The sequence below is a fragment of the Canis lupus genome, chromosome 32 (genome assembly GCF_048164855.1).
Source record: "Canis lupus baileyi chromosome 32, mCanLup2.hap1, whole genome shotgun sequence".
Lineage (NCBI taxonomy): Eukaryota > Metazoa > Chordata > Mammalia > Carnivora > Canidae > Canis > Canis lupus.
Genome location: NC_132869.1, coordinates 28,657,867 through 28,677,869, shown reverse-complemented (window position 1 = coordinate 28,677,869; position 20,003 = coordinate 28,657,867). Strand labels below are relative to the sequence as shown.

General features: G+C 38.7%; 1 protein-coding gene across 10 annotated transcripts in view; it reads left to right on the top strand.

The window, feature by feature from the left end:
* The window catches only part of ICE2 (interactor of little elongation complex ELL subunit 2), a 65,215-nt gene extending 62,585 nt beyond the window's left edge, over nt 1-2,630 (top strand). For all 10 annotated transcript variants that reach the window (XM_072808907.1, XM_072808903.1, XM_072808905.1 and 7 more), the window contains one exon: nt 1,923-2,630. In XM_072808907.1, coding sequence (XP_072665008.1) covers nt 1,923-2,040 — 118 coding nt within the window. In that variant the 3' untranslated portion in view covers nt 2,041-2,630. The remainder of the gene's footprint in view (nt 1-1,922) is intronic.
* The last annotated feature ends 17,373 nt before the right edge of the window (nt 2,631-20,003 follow it).

Below are 20,003 nucleotides of genomic sequence, written 5' to 3'. Positions count from 1 at the left end.
CAAATATTTCTGTCTTTGATACAGTCCTTTAGTTCCTGTCCACTTGAACTCACTTCTCATGTTTGTGTAGTGCCTTAGGTACTAACCCTGAGAGATACCCCCCAGTAGAGTTTGTGTCTGCCTCCTACTTCATGGAGAAGAGATTAATAGGAGAATCCCATTTGCTTCCTATGCTACTCCTGACGACTTCTACTTCCAGTCCTTTTGCAAAGGCTCTGTGACCATCCCTTTTCTCCTTCTACAACTTCTGTAATAAACATTCATTTTACACACACACACACACACACACACACACAACACACACACACAATCTTACAATGGAAGTTTCAAAATACTTTGCTCCACAATGTGTAGATGCAGTCAGGGTGGTCAGTATAGTCTTACAGTAAATACTAGCTGAGTGGGCAGTAGTGTAGATAATCTAAAAATCAGAGCTCTATTCTAATCAGTGTGTTAGAAAAGTTCATAGGATTCAGACAAATACACTAGCAGACTCCAATCCCAAATGGAGCTTTTCCTTTCTGGTTATCTGACAATAAACCAAAAAATGCCCATGAAGAGATAACATATTAGGTTAGGGAAGCTGGAGTCTGATTCATTCTTAGTGAGCCAGTAACCCCTTGGAGTAATGCTAATATATCAGATATATTAGGAATATGAGGGGATCCCTGGGTGGCGCAGCGGTTTGGCGCCTGCCTTTGGCCCAGGGTGTGATCCTGGAGACCCGGGATCGAATCCCACGTCGGGCTCCCGGAGCATGGAGCCTGCTTCTCCCTCTGCCTGTGTCTCTGCCTCTCTCTCTCTCTCTCTGTGTGACTATCATAAATAAATAAAAATTAAAAAAAAAAAAAAAAGGAATATGACTGTGCTGCAGTAACCATATCACCCGTCACCATCAGATCTGTAATTCACTGAATAAGATGTGAAGAAACAAAGGGTGCAAGATGGCCAGGGAAAATAGAGGCAGAGATGGACAGGCTCTGGGCAAATGATTTTAGGTTTCCAGCTTTGGCCCTTTTCTCCAAGGGCTGACTTTCTCCATCGCCCCTTTTAAAAACTGTGCTCTCTCAGTGGCCACGTAGATGACAGGATTTCCAGATCTCACCTTCAGCAGGACTACAGTTAGCAAGGGATTGTGTCCTAAGAATACGCCTTCTCATATCTGTAGTCTGTATGGTGGGCTAGAAGGTGAGAATGGGCAGTTCCTTGTGTGCTGAGGAGGAGTCGATATTAAGGTAGAACCAGCAGCACCCCCAACAAACTATTCCTCTCATTCTCTTTCTTCCCTTTTTTTTTCCTCTGGAGTCTCCTCCCAGGTGTTTCTTCCCACTTCTTTTTCTTTCTTGCAGGAATCTTCTCTTTTAGTCCCTCATCTTTTCCTTTTTACTGGGGTTCTTTTCTCTTTTGCCTCCCTGTTTTTCACATTTATTTTTCCCCCTTTTTCTATATAGACTACTGTTTTTCTTACTCATTGTCCCTTTCTCCATTTTGTATTTCTTTCTCCCTCTTTACCACCTCAGACCTTTTTCTTGTATTTTCTTCCTCTCCCTTTGTATTATTCATTCCTTCCTTTTTCCTGACCTACGTCGTTATTGCAAACACATTGCTCAAAAAAGTCCTGTTGCTCCACCATTTTCTAATTTAACATTTCAGCCTCTTCCAGATTTAACACAGAGAATGGTTTTCCCCTTCACTTCTCTCCATTCTCCTCTGACCTATTCCTTCTCTGATTGCTGTTTGAAAGTTTAGCACCTTAAACTGTGTCAGATTAAAGCTTGTTTAGAAGCATCCAGGGGGCTGGAGATTAAAAACGTATAAAGGACCATTTGCAAAGTAATTAGTACATGTATAAATAATACAGAGTTGACTGTATATAAATACTTTGTAAACATGTTAAAACTATTCTTTACTTCATCTCTTAGGTTGGTGGAACAAGAATGCCTACACGCAGCCGCAGGAATCCAGTTTCTATGGAAACCAACAGTCTGCCTCCTCAGCAAGTTGAAAATGAAGGAGAAGCTCCAAATAAAAGAAAAATAACTTAAGGACTCTACCATGGAAAATGAAGAAAAACTAGTTGTAACAATGTTCAATTTAGAAAAGTTTGAGGGGGAAATATGCCTAGAAGATCAGTGGATAAGATGAACATTTTTCTTTTAGTGTCCTTGAGAGTTCTTGGAGTGCCTTGAAAAAATATATTGGCTACGTGAAGGAGTGTTTCAGCTAAAATGGAATGTTACACCCTTAACACTTGATGTTTGAGGAGAATCTAGATATGTTTTAACATTATCATGGCAGGGAAACAGAGAAGAGAAGTATTTTTATAGTAGACCTTTTCCAAAAACTGTAAATAGGAAAATAATCTACTTTTTTCAAGAGCAATATTTATCATTGTGTGTTATGTTAATAATATGAATTATCACATTGGCTCAGAAAGTTGAATCTTGCCACTGTCAGAATTCTGAGCCAATATAAACCTTGCTTCTGACCCATTGTGACAGTTTTATATACTATTTCAAAATGATGATTGTTGCAAGTTAATAAAGTTAACATCTTTAAATACTTGATGAAATTCCGTTGCACAAGCCAAATATTAAAATTAAAAATAAACAAGTCCATGTCTCTGAAAAGTCACAAGTTAATGATTTCTTGTTGGTCAATTATCAGTTGAGAAAAAAACCAACCTTCCATGTGTGTTATAGGTTTGGCGATGGATCCCTCTCTCGGCACAAGTTTCAGCCTAGTGTTGAAATATGCTGCTGAAAGCAGAGATGATTGTGTTTCCCAGAAAAATTTCATTATTACAACTGACAAGGTTAATGTATGGTAAAACGTAAGCTATTTTTTCTCATCTATACTGATTAAATGTCCTAGGACCACAAAGATGAATTTGACAAAGCTCGTGAGCACCTGGTGTTACTATAGCCAGTTTGGACTTAAGAAGGAATGGACTTATTCAATTTTTGTATCTTTGTCCATTAATGTGCATTAAAGTTTCAGAAATATGTGCATCATTTGTAAAATACAAGTTTTGTAATCCAAAGTAATATATCTACTTTGTTTTTGGAATTTTTTTATGTGTTTTATATTAATATAAGAAACTGGTCTGAGAAATCTTCTCAACTATTATTATAAGTAACAGTTGAATATTTTTATCTTCAACTACCAAGTTTTATTTTTGATTTTTATAGTCTGTTATAAAATATTTTACATTAATTAGTAAATATTAAGATTTTTTAATATATTTTAACATATAATTTCCTCCTGCCACTCCCTTTTTAAAACCATGAGTTTTTTTTAAATGGACACGATTTTTTCTTTTTGAACTTTGTCTCATATTCTCATATCCCAGAAATATTTTAGTTGTGACTCATTTGGCAGTGAACCAAGGGAGAGGCAGGGAATCCCCTTGGAATTTGCTCTTTTAAAAAAGCTACAGAGGGATTTCTTCAGACTCCTGAATACCAGAAAGATTTGACTTTTGACTTTTAACATTACTTTTTACTTAATAAAATGTGTGGCCTTGCAAGTAACTATTTTGAAATTATCTTAGCCATACATTTGAATAACCCTGATAATATATATAAATCTAGTGTTAGTTTTTCACTTGTACTTAACCAAGCCTCTTTTATAACATGTAGTTGATTATGTTTGTGTTTTTTTCCTTAATTTTTAGTAGGCATACCTCATTTTATTGCACTTTGTTGCACTTTGCACATACTACAGTTTTTACTAATTGAAGATTTGTGGCAACAAAGCGAGTCAGTGTTGGCAAGGATGTGATGAACCTGGTCCACTTATACCTATGGTGAAGATACAATTTATACATACCTCTTGGGAAAAATTAGTCCAGTAAATGTTTGCTTTGGATGCCACACAATCTAAAGTAGGTCCCGGTTGTTACTCTCATAATATTCTTTTTTGCCTATATTGCAGTAGTTTATCTGACTTACTATCTTTCTTCTTGAATAGACTATAAACTATGCAAGGTCAGGAACATATTTGTTTTGTTCACAATTATGTAACAAACACCTAACTTGGTACTGCTGTCTTGTAGTTGCTTAGTAAATATAAGTTGGATGTATGAATAAATGAATATCTGGTTATCAAGGATAGATTTTATTTTTTCCAGGAGCTTACATTCTAGTGGAGGACATGATACTAATCTATGGGTAAGTGCTCTGGCAAAGTAATACAAGAAAGTCATATAACCTGAACCTGATAATTAGGGAAAGTTGTCTGAGATGAAGCTTGAGGTGAGTCTTTTCAAAGTAAGAGTTTTAAAGAATGAAAGATCTTCTACATAGAAAGAAGCAAATGCATAGGTGAAAGATGGCCAGATTGTAGGCTCTGAACTTGGGATTTGAGAGAAAAAGTGATAGGACAGGGACAGACATGCCATACTATTACATTTGAATGTTGTCCTGTGCAATGTGGGAAACAGTAGTGACTTTGGCTGGGGCTGCATTCATCTCAAGGTTTGCCTGGGGCTAGAGAATCTACTTCCAAAAAGGTGGAGCCAGTCTTTCATTGGCTGCTGCCAGGAAGCCTTATCCTCACTGCTTATACCTCTTCATGGGTCTGCTTGAGTCCTCATGACGACAGCAGCTGGCTTACCCCAAAGTGAGCTATCCAGGAGAAAAAGCAAAGAGGAAAGAAACCACAATGTCTTTTTTGTCTTGAAAGTCAAATGCTGTTACTTCTCCCATATTTTTCTCATTAGATACAAGTCAGTAAGTGTACACTCAAGCTCTACCTCTTGAAAGGAGGAATATGAAAAGAATTTTAACATTTTTTTAACTACTACAAATGCCATGAACATTAAGTGGCCAGTATGGAAATCAGGTTTATACACATTTAGGACTAAGTAGAAATAAGGTAGAAACTAATTCTTCTGCCAATTGATCAGCAAAACTTACAGTTTTACTATTTGGATCTTCCTTTGTTACTGCAAAAGAATTAACATGTTCCTTTGCATTACTACTTGGGTTCTGGCTTTGGACACAATAAACATTTTAGACCTATTACAAGGAGGCATGGGTTTAGGGTAAAGAGGGGAGAAAACACTTTAGTGTGGCATTATGAACATGCTAAGTAAGTTTCTGACATGCATATTAAGATGTTCATTATGTGTTATAGGTATGTGGTACCTTTTAATCAAACCGTAAGAGTATTTGGTACCAAGATTTATTGAGTTTCTCATTGAGATGTAGGAATAAAGAAGATGTATTTCGTTGGTTAGTGGGTTGAATTCCTCCTTCCTTTTTCTTAAGAATATGTATTTCTTGGAAGGGATAAGGGGGAAATCTTTTCTATAGTCCCTGTCCTAGGTTTGGCTTGCCCAAAAATGAACAACACAGGAGAGTATGTGCATGGCAATCTTAAGAGTCACGGTATAGCAAGGCAATGCTCACTGATTCCGTGGGTTCCACCTCTCTTCCAAGAACTATGTTAATGCAACATCTGCTCCACCCAGGCTCTACCAACACATAGATTAGCCATCCTAGGCCCTACCTGCATGTTTTTTCTCATAAAGCTATATCTGCTTGGATTTATTATCTATCCCCTATCAAAAGTTTCATTAAAGTGGCTAGTATGGAAATCACATTCATAAAAATTAAGGACTAAGGAGAAGGTGAGGTAGAAACAATGAAATACTTCATTGCCAATTGATCTGCAAAACTTGGAAATGAATTAATGTTTTCTGAGCATTTACTGGGTATAATATGTCAATTTCTTGGGATTTAAAGATAAATAAGACTGGTTTCTGTCTTAAGGGTATTCTGTGATCTAGTTGGAGAAATATGTACAATTAGGTATTACATATACATACACACTATGTATACATAATACAGGTATATATAATACAGAGCAGAATTTAAGGGGCACAATAGTGCATAGAAGCAAGAAAAGGGGGTGCTTGGAAAAAAGAGAAACACATGGTAAAAATGACCTTTAAGCTTGGTTTGAAAGACAAGTAAAATAATATGAGCGAAAAGGCAGAGCATTAATTACAGCATGAGGGAAAAATCCTATGAAAATTGCTGATTTTCAAAAATAACAAATATGCCCATGTTGCAAGCATGGGGGTAAAAGAAAATAAATGAGAGATGAAGTTGAAGAGGTAAGTTGCAACTTGATAGTGGAGGGGCAGCCTGGGTGGTGCAGCGGTTTAGCGCCGCCTGCAGCCCAGGGCGTGATCCTGGAGATCTGGGATCGAGTCCCACGTCGGGCTCCCGGCATGGAGCCTGCTTCTCCCTCTGCCTGTGTCTCTGCCTCTCTCTCTCCTGCTCTGTATCTCTCATGATTAAATAAAATAAAATCTTTAAAAAAAAAAAAAAAAAGAAACTTGATAGTGGAAAGTATTGATTATTATTCCCAGATTGATTTTATTCTGAAAGCAGTGAGGAGACATTGAAGGCTTTTCTAGCAAAGTGACATCAATTTTTAGGAAACTTACAATATAAATGATTATTTAGAGAGAGGAACAGGAGGTGGTAACTACAAATAGCAGAGGGATGGAAAAGGTGTAGATTGGAAAGCCAGTTAGTTAGCAGCTATCAGATTTGATCCTGTCCCCCAAGTGAATGTTTACCTCATGTAACATAGAGTTACAAGTAGTTAACAGACCTAGGTGTCGAGAATACAAAGATGAACTAAAGGTCATGGCACATGAAGTAGCTTCTGTGTGTGGAGTTATGAAGTAGAGGTTCCAAAGACAACTGAAATTTTTAGCCTGAGTGCTGCCACTGACTTAAATGAAAATATCAGAGGCAGAATATAGATGGCATAAAAAGACAACTAGTTGTATTTGCAACCAAATGTCAGCAGTACAATTCAGGTGATGTCCTATGGAATCTGTTAACAAAATGAGAGAAAGTGGGTTCTACCTTTGGGCTGATAAACCAGGAAATTGGAGCTGTCATGTCTGGGACCACACTGTCCTTTTTTTTCTTTCTTTGTTTTTAAAAGTTTTATTATTCATGAAGACACACACACAGGCAGAGACACAGGCAGAGGGAGAAACAGGCTCCCTGTAGGGAGCCCGATCTGGGACTCGATCTCAGGACCAAAGATCACGCTCTAAACCACAGGCAGATGCTCAACGACTGAGCCACCCAAGTGTCCCCACACTGGCCTTTTCTTTCCTCAACCTCCTTTTAGTCGGACCAAGGGACTGAGAGTTTGGTTATATACCATATTAACTGAGCAAATAGATAAATTGAGAATAATGGGAAAGAGGAAAGCAAGAATAAACCCTGTGGTATTGGATAGGAATTGGAAGTATCAGAGTGAATTTGTTGTACTATATATAAGTGGGGGGGGGAGAAGCATACAACCGTGTGTATGTGTACGTATACATACATAATTCCTAATTCTGTTGATAGGGTCTAGAAGCAGTAGCGCTCTCATAACAAGGAACACACCTAGCACTCAGATCCTGGCTTCTAAATTTCATTCTTCACTAAAAGAAATCAGTGTTCCCTGGAGAAAATGTTCCAAGTCTGGGGCTTAGAAAATACAAGATGAACCTGGAACATCGTCTTGCGCCAGAAAGTAAGAAAGTGTCAAAGAGTGATGGATGTACGTTAAAAGAACATAGGAACTAGCTTAAAGGAGTTCTTAGGTCTGGGAAATTTGAACATGAAATAATGATAGTAACATATTATAATGCTTTAAGTAAAATAGTAATCCACAAGCGCATGCTGGCATAAGTGGATAAATGAATGGGGAAGAAGGAAATACTCTGTTCTACAGTAGATTGCCAACGAATAAATCCAGAGGGAGTGATGGAATTAGAAGAATCAACTTGCAGTTATTATAGCTATCTAAGAATCCTCAAAGGATGCTAAATATGATGGGTGAAAATTTGATGGCAAATAGGATATTCACATCATCTTAAAGAATCTCCCTAGATAGATAGATAGTTATTATTAGGTATAACGTACTTATTTGTTTACTTAATCCAGAAGAAATCTGGCAGAAACTATCTTAACTAAGTGGTTAAAATTAGTATCACCAGTAATGAGACAAATCAATGTGTGTTTCTTGCTATGCAGCAAGAAGAGCATGTGACTTAGGTGGCATATTACTACTGTCTGACTCACCCAGTGTTACTCTACTTCATTTTAGAACAAAGGACATACAAATTCAGATTAAACAATTTGAAAGATATCATATTTCAAAACCTCTTGAAACATTCTACCTGCAGCCAAAAGTTGTCTGGACAAACCTGTTCTTCTTCCTGCCGTAGGCAAAAAGAAAGAGGGAGGAGGAAGGGAGGGAGGAACGGACAGAAGAGGAGAGGGGAAGGGGGGAGAGGGAAAGGAGAGGAGAGAGAAAGAAAAGGAAAAAAACTGTTTTACACAACTTTTGAGGCCTCATCATCTGCAGGGAATGTTCTCTGATGCCAAGTAAACGTAAGTCATCCACAGTTTTTCAAGTTGATCTTTCAACAAACCTCTGCCCAACTTAGGCTCCGGAAATAAACTGTAAGGTTTTTTTGGTTTAACCTGTTAGAGAGACTCCAAATAAAGAGGATACTGTGCCCAGAGATAGTCTTACTGACTGCATTATTCTCTATGGGATATTCTTTAAATTTGCTCCTGAAGTTTTCAACTCAAAGTGAGGAATGAGTCCAGAATAAAGGAACAAGTGATTGCAGTCTGTTTAAAGCTCACACTTCAAAAAACAAAAACAAAAAACACACACACAAAAAAAATAAAAATAAAAACACAAAAAACAACAAAACAAAAATAAAGCTGACATTTCTAGATGACTAAGACATAGAATGTATTTTACGCAGTTTGTATTTAGTCATGGGTCCTAACAATACAAAAACAGCAGTTTCACTAATGTGAAAAATAAATAATGGGATACATTTTGTAAGTATAATGTCTGCCCTCTGTCCCACGAAAAGTGATGCAGATTATAGTTTCCCAAGTGCCACAACAGGCAGCTGGAAGTAGTCTGTCCAATTCCAAAATGCGACCTCACAGATTTGCACAATGAGTTCTTTTGAATTCAGGAAGAGGGTGAGGGAAACCGAAATCACAGTGAATGAGGCTTGAAGGTCTCCGGGTATGTGTGCATGTTGGGAGGCTAATAAAGTGGTGGGTCAGTCCTTAATTCAGTTTGGCTTTTTTTAATGCTACACTCTAGTGCCTGAAAACTTTTACTCTTAAGGAGCAAGGGCTGTGTAACTTACTAAGTGCCTAAGGCCAAAATGTCATTTTGCATATAAGGGAGTGCTGAGTTTGCTGTCAGCAAGCCTTCTGCTTCCCAGGAGCCTGTGCTCCAGTTAATTCACATCCAGCAGTTGGGGAAGTCTTTAGCATGTTAAGAATGTCAGCTACAGCTTGAAGAGAAGTATGAGAAGTTGAGTCTCAGAAGTAGGCAGCCCCGAGTTGGAGTTTGTTGGAAGAAGCATGGGGACTGGGAAGGGGAACACGGAGTTAGAGTGTCAACTCCTCCCCTTGCTAAGTCCGTATCTCTCCCCTCTTTGAACTTTGGTCTTTTCATCTGTGAAATTCGGATATTTATACCTTGCCAGCACAGTCCACAGGCTCTAGTGGCCTTCCAGTAAATAATGGATATAAAAGTTTTTTAAACTGTAAGTCACTGTGTAAGTGTGAAGTATTATTGTCAGATCAAATCAATGAGCAATGTCATCTGAGCTAAAACTTGGAAGGGGGGCAGCCCCGGTGGCTCAGCGGTTTAGCACCTGCCTTCGGCCCAGGGCGTGATCCTGGAGACCCAGGATCAAGTCTCACATCAGACTCCCTGCATGGAGCCTGCTCCTCCCTCTGCCTGTGTCTCTGCCTCTCTCTATCATGAATAAATAAAATCTTTAAAAAATAAAATAAAACTCGGAAGGAATTTGCCGGACTGGAAGGGAAATTTCAAGCTTAGGGACAAAGTATAGTCAATGTTCAGTGGTGCGAACATGCATAACATGTTGGAAGGGCAGGTCGTTGGTGTGGCTAAGTAAGACATGACCAGGTTGCCTGTAAGGTACACAAACGATCTAAAGACAGTGTCTGGAGAGAACTTGTCACTAAAAAGCTGTGATTAACTTAGAGACTGTGGCATTGTCTTGAGGTGGGGAATGAGGAGAAGCTTCTTAATGGGGAGTGGCAGTAGAGGGCAACACAGTTAAACTTCCATAATGGAAACTATGGCAAAATATAATATGTAGGATAGATTGGGGGAAGGTGTAGAATGGAAACTAGGGAAGGAATCAGGAGAGGCTATTTTTCAATCTAAACCAGAGGTTTAGGGCACCTGGGCGGCTCAGTGGTTGAGTATCTGCCTCTGGCTCAGGCCGTGATGCTGGGGTCCTGGGATCAAGTCCCGCATCAGACTCCCCCACCACCCCCCACCCCCGGGGCCTGCTTCTCCCTCTGCCTATGTCTCTGCCTCTCTCTCTTATGAATAAATAAATAAAATCTTTAAAAATAAATAAGCCAAAGGTTCTAGTGATCCATCTTACTTGGCCATCTGTCACCTCTGTTTTTGCAGTACCAAATAATGCCTGCCACATTTGTGAGAATGTGGTCAAGCCCATGAGATAGAAGGTATTGATCTTAAATCTGCTGGAGTTGGACAAGTCAGAAATGGAGTGATAAGTATTGCAGACCCTCAAAGAAGCTGGGTCATGTGCCTCTCCTTCCCCCACAGCTCAAAGTTAAATGGAGTAAGGGTGCCTTTGCAAAAATTACTCTTTGGGGAATTAAACTCTAATTATATCATTTGGAAGTACACTCTAAATCTGGAAAAAAAGGTTGGTATCCTCCCAAGCAAGTTACTTAAAAAAGGATGGTTAACTCTTTAAATGTCACTTTTACCTAGTTGGTCTCTTTCCTAACCTTTTAAAACTTGGACTCTGGGGTATAAGAAGGAAAAATAAAATGAGCCAAGTAGCTGAGCCCAGAAACTCAAACTGAAACCTAAGTTGCCCTCCCTTCAGAAACTTGAAGGGTCAGACTAATTTATGCCAAGAGCTCCTCCCCAGAATGTTTTAATGTTTGTGTGATGATTACGTTAATGTTTAAAAGTTTGAATACTACAGCCTTGAATGATAAAACTGGCTTACCCAGTTAAAACAAAATATTTAGACCAGCATTGCCAGCCCATGTGGGTCTCAGGCCATACCGCCTGCCCCTCCTTCCCTCTCAATTTGACATCTGAAAAGGGCATGATGGCTTCGTGTATTTTTTTTTTTCCACAAGACAGGGCAGGTAATTTTATTATGTACATAACTTACTAGCAGACTAATTTATTAAAAGACTAACAGAAGTAACAGAAGTAATGTTAGGGATGCCTGGGTGGCTCAGTGGTTGAGCATCTACCTTGAGCTCAAGTCATAATCCTCGAGTGCCGGGATCAAGCCCTGCATTGGGCTCCCCACAGGGAGCCTGCCTCTCTCTCTGTCTCTCATGAGTGAAAAAATAAAATCTTAAAAAAAAAAAAAAAAAAAAAAAAGTAATGATCCTGAGAATGGATTTCTGTTTATGAAAGAAGAATAACGACCCCTCTAGGAGAGTGGTCAACCTTTCTGAGGAGTGGCTGTCAAGGGTCTCTAGAGAGACTGCATCCACTCACTCTGTGCCTTTTCTTTTTTCCTCTTCAGCTATCCGGGGACATGTCTAAGTTTGCCCCACCTATCCAGAATACTCAACAATGCCACTGGCTCTGGAAGAAGAGGGACTGATGGTGTTAACTGAATCCATTTTGATAGAGACTTACATGATGCTGACGTCATTCATTGGAAACTGTAACCAACTTATTTTCCTGTTTTCTTGCACATGGAGTATTAGTTTTTGAAAGTTTTTGATATATAAGTATCTCATCCATAAGTTTGTCATTATTGAAGATTACATTTCAGTCCACTGTATTTTTGGATATTTTTGCCAAAAAAGTACCTTTTAAATTGTATTACATGATTGTGAATATTTAGTATCTCAGGAGCTCTGAAAACTTTATTTAACTGATAGATATCCACTTTAGACATCATATCAGAATGATCAGACTTCCTTAAAACCAGAAAATCAATATTGCTGATTCCATCAAACAATATAATCAAATGAGGGCCTAATCATGGCTTCATGTATTTAAACCTCGGCTGAAATTCCTACTATCCTCTGCCCACTTAGTCGTGAGCCTTGGCTCAGAATGACCCTTAGCTGTTGTTTAGAACTCCTCTCAGTTGACCAAGATTTACCTTACGCTCTGAGGGAAATAAGTAGAGGAGTTCCAAAAATATTTTCAAAATTTCACACGAGTGGGATTAACCAAATAAATATATATATATATTTTTTTTTTCTTCTCCAGTGACTATTCCTCTTTACCTGTTTTTTTTTTTTTAATTTATTTATTCATGAGAGACACACAGATAGAAAGGCAGAGACACAGGCAGAGGGAGAAGCAGGCTCCATGCAGGGAGCCAACATGGGACTTGATCCCGGGTCTCCAGGATCAGGCCGTGGGCTGAAGGCGGCGCTAAACCGCTGAACCACCGGGGCTGCCCTCTTTACCTGTTTTTATACCAGAATCGTTTAAAAAAACACAGACACAGTCACGCCTCTACATTGACACTGTCCACAGATACAGGATACATTGGTATATGTTACATTTCCTCCCCACAATGACTTCAAATAACTATGAGTAACTGAATGCATTAGCCAAGCAGAATTTCTTACTTCCTTTCTCTGGTGGTTAACTGCCCTTGACAGAATTAGTCATTCTTTTACTGGGCTCTCTTGCACTTTGATTTCTGATACATTGTGGAATTATAATTACTTATTTAACTCTCTTAGACCTTGAGGTCAGTGTTTCCATGTTTTTGCCTTTTAGGCATCTGCTATACAGTCCTACCCGGGTACCTGGCATATGGTGAATATTCAGTGTTTGTTAAATTGAGTGTATTTGTCTTGAGAGTTCCTTGATTTTTATAATTATACTGCCAGCTTTTTCAGAGACATAGGTGATAAAAACCAACTAGGCATTTATCTGTACTACATTAGGCAATTTTACCAATTTCATAGAAAAAGATGTGTAAAACATTTGATGAACAAAAATGTTCATGTAATTGATATTTAAAGAGGAAAGACAAGGACACTGGATGTAGAGACACCTCCTGGGAACAATTTCTGAGTTAGGAGTGAGGCATATTTTTTTCATTCTCTTATAATCTTAACAGTTTTTCTCAGATTCCTTCCTTTTGAGCTACAACATAACCTGAATATTAGAATTGTTTTCTTTACCCCACCCTAGTTGCTATAGCTGGTGAATCATAGAAACCAGAGAAGGGAAAGACCAGTGAAGTCATCTGGTTCATCTCCAAATTAGGGAGTGGAGCCTTGGGATTTGGGGAAGACTAACCTCTCATTTAAAAAGAGAAAAGGAAAAATAGCAACTAGAGCTGATTAGTGCAGCTGACCCATCTGTTTGTCTTTTGCTTCTAACAGCATCCTGAACTCTACCCTATTAGGACGCAATCAGGAATTCTTTTCAAGGTCCCCAGGAACACCAGATGCCAAAGATGAAGGAGTTGAACTAGGATTGTACTGCCCGAGTAATATAGTTGGATTATGAATGTCCCAAAGATGGTTTTAATGGAGTCTGAAAAAAAACTCTGTTTTAGCAAGACGTTACAAATTTAAGAGCTAGCAAAGAACTTACAGATGATCTGGGCTAACACGTGCAGTTCCGAGATGCAGAAACTGGGATGGAGTTGGTAAGAGATTACAGATATGCCCAGGTCAGGAGTAGAGGCCTCTGGATCCTTTTCTTTCTGTGTCATGATCACCCAGTGTCCTCCCTCACAGTGCTGTCTTCTATTGTCTTCCTCTCTTCCTCCTCCTCTCTTGTGTTGTTTGAAGAAATGGCACAGATGATTTACCATCAGTGCCTGCTCTTCATGTCAGCCAAGCCTGACGTTCAGGTACCACATGTCCTTGGACCACAGAGGTAGGCAGATGCCACTTCAGCTCCACCTGCAGCCTGTCTACCACACTCCTTGATTCTCTTCTGCTTGCTTCTGTGTGGTTCCAGCTGCCACACCTTGGCTTCATCTCCTGTCCAGAGTCTGCTCTTGTCCTTTGGAGTTCTGGTGTCCTTTGCCCTTCCCTTGGTATCTAGCTTAGATCTCCCCCACTTCTGATGTCCTCCCATAGCATCCTGCACCACTGCTGCCTCTTGGGGTACAAAACTGGCCCCATACTGCTTGCTCTTTGCTAATGTCCTCTTACAGAATGGAGAATATTTGTACCCTATCAATAGTGACAGCATCTGCATACATGTGTCCCCAGTGTAAATCCTCTTACCTAGTTACCTGAGTATATCACAGGTTCACTTATCAGAAACATAAATTCCTTTGCAGCATTTGAAAAATCAACAGTTTTCTATTATTTTTATGTTGATAATATTCTACACAGACTCATTTATTTTTTCCTCATTTTATTGTTATTTAAATTTTGTTAGTTAACATATAGTGCAATATTGGTTTCTGGAGTAGAATTCAATGATCCATCACTTACATACAACACACAATGCTCATCTCGAGAAGTGCCCTTTTAATACCCATTCGCCCATCTAGCCCATCCTCCACCCACTATCCTTCATCAACTCTAAGTTTGTTCTCTGTCATTAAGAGCCACTTATGGCTTCTTTCCCTCTCTCCTTTTTTACTTTCCCCTTACCCATATGTTCATTTGTTTTCTTTCTTAAATTCCACATATGAGTGAGACCATATGTTTGTCTTTCTCTGACTTACTTATTTCACTTAGCATAATACACTCTAGCTCCATTCTCGTTGTTGCAAATGGCAAGATTTCATTCTTTTAGATGACCAAATATTCCATTATATATATATGTATATATGTATATATATATAATGTATCATATATATATCACATTTTCTTTTTTAAAAGATTTTATTTATTTATTTGACAGAGAAAGAACATAAGCAGTGAGAACAGCAGGGAGAGGGAGAGGAAAAAGTAAGCTCCCTGTTCAGCAGGGCTTAATCCCAGGATGCTGGGATTATGACCTGAGCCAAAGGCAGACACTTAATTGACTGAGCCACCCAGGCACCCTACTACATCTTCTTTATCCATTCAGTCAGTGGACGTTTGGGCTCTTTCCATAGTTTTGGCTATTGTTGATAATGTTGCTAAAAACAACAGGGTGCATATACCCCTTTGAATTTGTATTTTTGTATCCTTTGGGTTAATACCTAGTAGTGCAATTGCTAGATCACAGGGTAGTTCTATTTTAACTTTTTGAGAAACCTTCAAACTGTTCTCCAGGGTGGCTGCACCAATTTATATTCCCACCAACAGTGCAAGAGGGTTCCCCCTTTCTCTCTATTCTTGCCAACACCTGTTGTTTCTTGTGTTGTTAATTTTAACCATGCTGACAGGTGTGAGGGGATAGCTCATTGTGGTTTTGATTTGTGTTTCCCTGATCATGAGTGACGTTGAGCATCTTTTCCTGTGTCTGTTAGCTATCTGGATGTTTTCTTTGGAAAAGTGTATATTCATGTCTTCTGCCCATTTCTTACCTGGACTATTTGGTTTTTCGGTGTTGATATTGGTAAAATCTTTGTGGATTTTGGATATTAACCCTTTATCATATATATCATTTGCAAATATCTTCTCCCATTCTGTAGGCTGCCTTTTAGTTTTGTTGACTATTTCCTTTTCTGCACAGAAGCTTTTTAACTTGATGAAGTCCCAAGTTCATTTTTGCCTTTGTTTCCCTTGTCTCCATTGACATGTTTAATAAGAAATTGCTATGGCTGAGGTCAAAGAGGTTGCTGCCTGTGTTCTCCTCTAGGATTTTGATGGTTTCTTGTCTCACATTTAGGTGTTTCATCCATTTTGAATTTATTTTTGTGTATTATATAAGAAAGGGATCAAGTTTCATTCTTCTTCATGTGGCTAATTTTCACAATACCATTTGTTGAAGAGACTATCTTTTTTCCATTGGATATTCTTTCCTGCTTTGTTGAAGATGAGTTGACCATATAGTTGTGGGTCCATTCCTGGGTTCTCTATTCTGTTCCATTGATTCATGTGTCTGTTTTGTGTGCATGTACCATACTATCTTGATGCCTACAGCTTTGTAATATACCTTGAAATCCAGAATCATGAGGCTTCCAGTTTCGTTTTTCTTTTTCAGAATTGCTTTGGCTATTTGGGGTCTTTGTGGTTCCATACAAATTTTAGCATTTTTTGTTCTAGCTCTGAAAAATGCTGGTGGTATTTTGATATGGATTGAATTAAATGTGTAGATTGCTTAAAAAAATGTGTAGATTGCTTTGGGTAGTATAGACATTTTACTTTATTTTTTTTTTATTTTTTATTTTTTTAGACATTTTACTTTAAAGTGATATTTCTTGGGACGCCTGGGTGGCTCAGCAGTTTAGCGCCTGCCTTTGGCCCAGGCCGTGATCCTGGAGTCCTTGGAGTCCTGAGATCGAGTCCCACATTGGGCTCCCTGCATGGAGCCTGCTTCTCCCCCTGCCTGTGTCTCTGCCTCTCTCTCTCTCTCTCTCTCTCTCTGTGTGTCTCTCATGAATAAATAAAATCTATTTAAAAAAATAAATACAGAGATATTTCTCAATCATAGCTATACATTTTAGTCCCTAGATTACTAGGGACTAAAAGCATGCTGGGATCCCATGATCCAAAGAGTATGAACTAAAGCAACAACATTATATGGATATATGCAGTTACACAAGGAGTAGTATTCCCAATTTGGACAAAAATAGAAAGTAGAGAAAGAAGAAGGTCAATCATATTTGATAAAAATGATCTACTGAGGGGGAGCCCGAGTGGCTCAGTGGTTTAGTGCCGCCTTCAGCCCAGGGTGTGATCCTGGAGACCCAGAATCAAATCTCATGTCAGGCTCCCTGCATGGAGCCTGCTTCTCCCTCTGCTCTGTCTGTGCCTCTCTCTCTCTCTCTCTCTCTCTCTCTGTCTCTCATGAATAAATAAATAAAATCTTTTAAAAAAATAATCTACTTATCTACTTGTAGAGAGATAACATTTTGTTAAAGTACTTCCATTTAGAAAATCTTTTATGCCTGTTTTATTTTTTTAAGAATTTATTTATTTGAGAAAGAGTGAGAGAGAGAGGAGGAGAAAGAAGCAGACTCCCTACTGAGCCCAACCTGGAGCTTGATCTCAGGACCCTGGGATCACGACCTGAGCAGAAGGCAGGCACTTAACCAACTGAGCCATCAGTTTCCCCTACTAAACCTGTTTTAATGCGTAGATAAAACCTGTATATGTCTAGTAATATCCATGTGTTTATACACAATTAATGTTAATTAATTGGTTAATTAAATCTACATTTGCTTATTAAGGATTTTTAGATCTAAAAGAGAACTTGAAGGTTTTCTAGTCAAAGTCCCTCATTTTCTTGCATTTTGGGGATGGCTTGTCTCTGTGCCACGCAGCTTCAGCTGAGATGGCTCAACTGGAGACTGGATGGTCCACTCTCAAGAGAGCTTGCATAGCTGGCAAGTTGGTACTGTCAGCTGTTCATCTTCACATGAAACTCTATAGGTTACTTCTTGGGCTTCCTCATGGCATGATGGCTTGACTCCAAGGCTTGATTCTACCTAAAAAAGGTAGAAATGCATTCATGATGTAGCCTCAGAAGTCACACAGAGTGATTCCCACAGTAGTATATTGGCCAAATATTTCACAAGGAGTCATGGGATGTGGGGATACACTCTTCCTCTTGATGGAGAAGTAGCAAGGTTCTAACAGAGCATATGGGATCGGAAATATTATTGTGATTATTTATAGAGAATATAATACGTTTTAGTTCAGGCTGCTACAACAGACTACCATAGATTGCATGGCTTATAAAACAACAGAAATTTATTTATTTTTAATTTTTTTTAAAAAGATTTTATTTATTTATCTATTCATGAGACACACACACACACACACACACACAGAGGCAGAGACACAGGCAGAGGGAGAAGCAGGCTTCATGCAGGGACCCTGATGTGACACTTGATCCCAGGATCATGTCCTGGGTCAAAGGCAGGCGCTAAACCGCTGAGCCACCCAGGGATCCCCTTAAACAACAGAATTTTTTTTCTTCTCACAGTTCTGGAGACTAGAAAGTCCAGGATCAAGGTCTGGCTGAGAACCCACTTCCTAGTTCATACATAGCTGTCTTTTCACTGTAACTTTTCACATGGAGGAAGGGTGAGGGAGCCCTGTGCAGCCTATTTTATAAGGACACTGATCCTATGAGAGGGCTCTGCTTTCACTTCCTAATCATTTCTCAAATACCCCACCTCCAAATACCTTCACATGGAAGATTAGGTATAAATATATGAGTTTTGAGGTGAGGAAAACATTCAATAAAATACAATTGTTTTTTGTTTTCCCAGAGCTTTTCATTTGATAGTTTTTTTTCTTGACGCTCTCACTAATTCATTCCCAAACCATTCAGTAAAGCTGTTCATTTTTTCTCAATGTCTTCAAACACATGAATTACTTGCTTCCTCTAACTCCTTTGAGGCATTCTTGCTAGAGCCATCAGCTCTCCTCTCCAACCTAGACCAGGTGCTCTCTGTACCTGCTGCACAGCTGTTTTCTGTTCTCTCTCCCCCATCTTTCTGAGAATTCTGTTTACTTATTGTGTATCAAATCCTCAGTTTTCTAGATCCAGTGCTTCCTATTTTTGCTTTATTCTCTAGTTTTGGTGGACCCTATCATTCAAGAGCCTCCTTAAAAAGGGTGTGGGATGTGTAATGGGATGAGTGGTGATCCTCAAATTATGTGTCCATGTCCTAAGCCTCAGAATCTCTGATTATTTCCTCATCTTGAAAAAAGAGTCTTTGCAGATGTAATTAAGTTGCAGATCTCAAAATGAAAGCATCCTCAATTTGGAACCAGGTTGGTCCAAAATCCAATGATAAGTGTCCTTATAAGAGATGGAAGAAAAGAAGGCATAGAAACAGAGAAGAAGGCCATGTGAAGATTGGGAAAGACTGGAGTGATGCGGCCACAAGGAACATTGATAGTTACTAGAAACTGGAAGGGACAAGAAAGGGCTTTTCTCTAAGAGCTTCTGGAGGGAGTATGGCCTTGCTGATGCTTTGATTTCATACTTCTGGCCTCTAGAATTATAAGAGAATACATTTTTCTTGTATTAAGTCATGAGGATTATGGTAATTTGTTATGGCAGCCTTAGGAAACTCACAGAGTGTGTAGGGATACACTACATTTTTGAAAAATGTTTATTCATACACATCCTTGATTTATAGTTTGGATGGGGATGGAATTCAACTTGCAAAATAATGACTTTATATTTCTTTCTTGATACATTTATAAGTTGGCATTCCTCTGTAAATAAGAGCTCTCCTTATCCCATCTTTTGTGTATTTTTTAAACTAGCAGTTTAGATAATTCAGTGTAATATAATCAATTCCTATCATTATTCAATGTGATGCTCAGATTATCCCAAAATTTAACCAGGAGAGGCCCCTTCAAATTGGCTTTGTGTCTTTTGATAAGTTGTTTAGCACAGAGCTCACCATGTATTTCCTCTCCCTCCATTTCTGGAACCAATCTTTTCTCCTAGGAGAACTGTTTCATTTACTGGAGAATGGTATTTAGAAACTAAGATCTGAGTGTTGAGTATAATGCCATTCTTATTTCTTACCCTTCATGTATGACCTTTTAAAATCTCTGGAATCTTTTAGGAACTCCCTGTTTGCATCCAGTGTTTTTAAATTTCATGGTTATGTGCCTTGGGTTGGTTTGTCGGTTCGATCTATTGTGGATTTTTCAATCTAAAAACTCACGGCCGTCAGTTCTAGAAAATTGTCTTCAGTTATTTCTTGATGATTTTATTCCCCTAGTTTTGCCTGTTTTTTTCTTTCTAGAGGTCCTATTATTTGGATGTTGGATTTTATAGTCTTTTGTCCTCTTCTGGCCAAATCTTTTTTTTTTTTTTTTTTTTTTTGG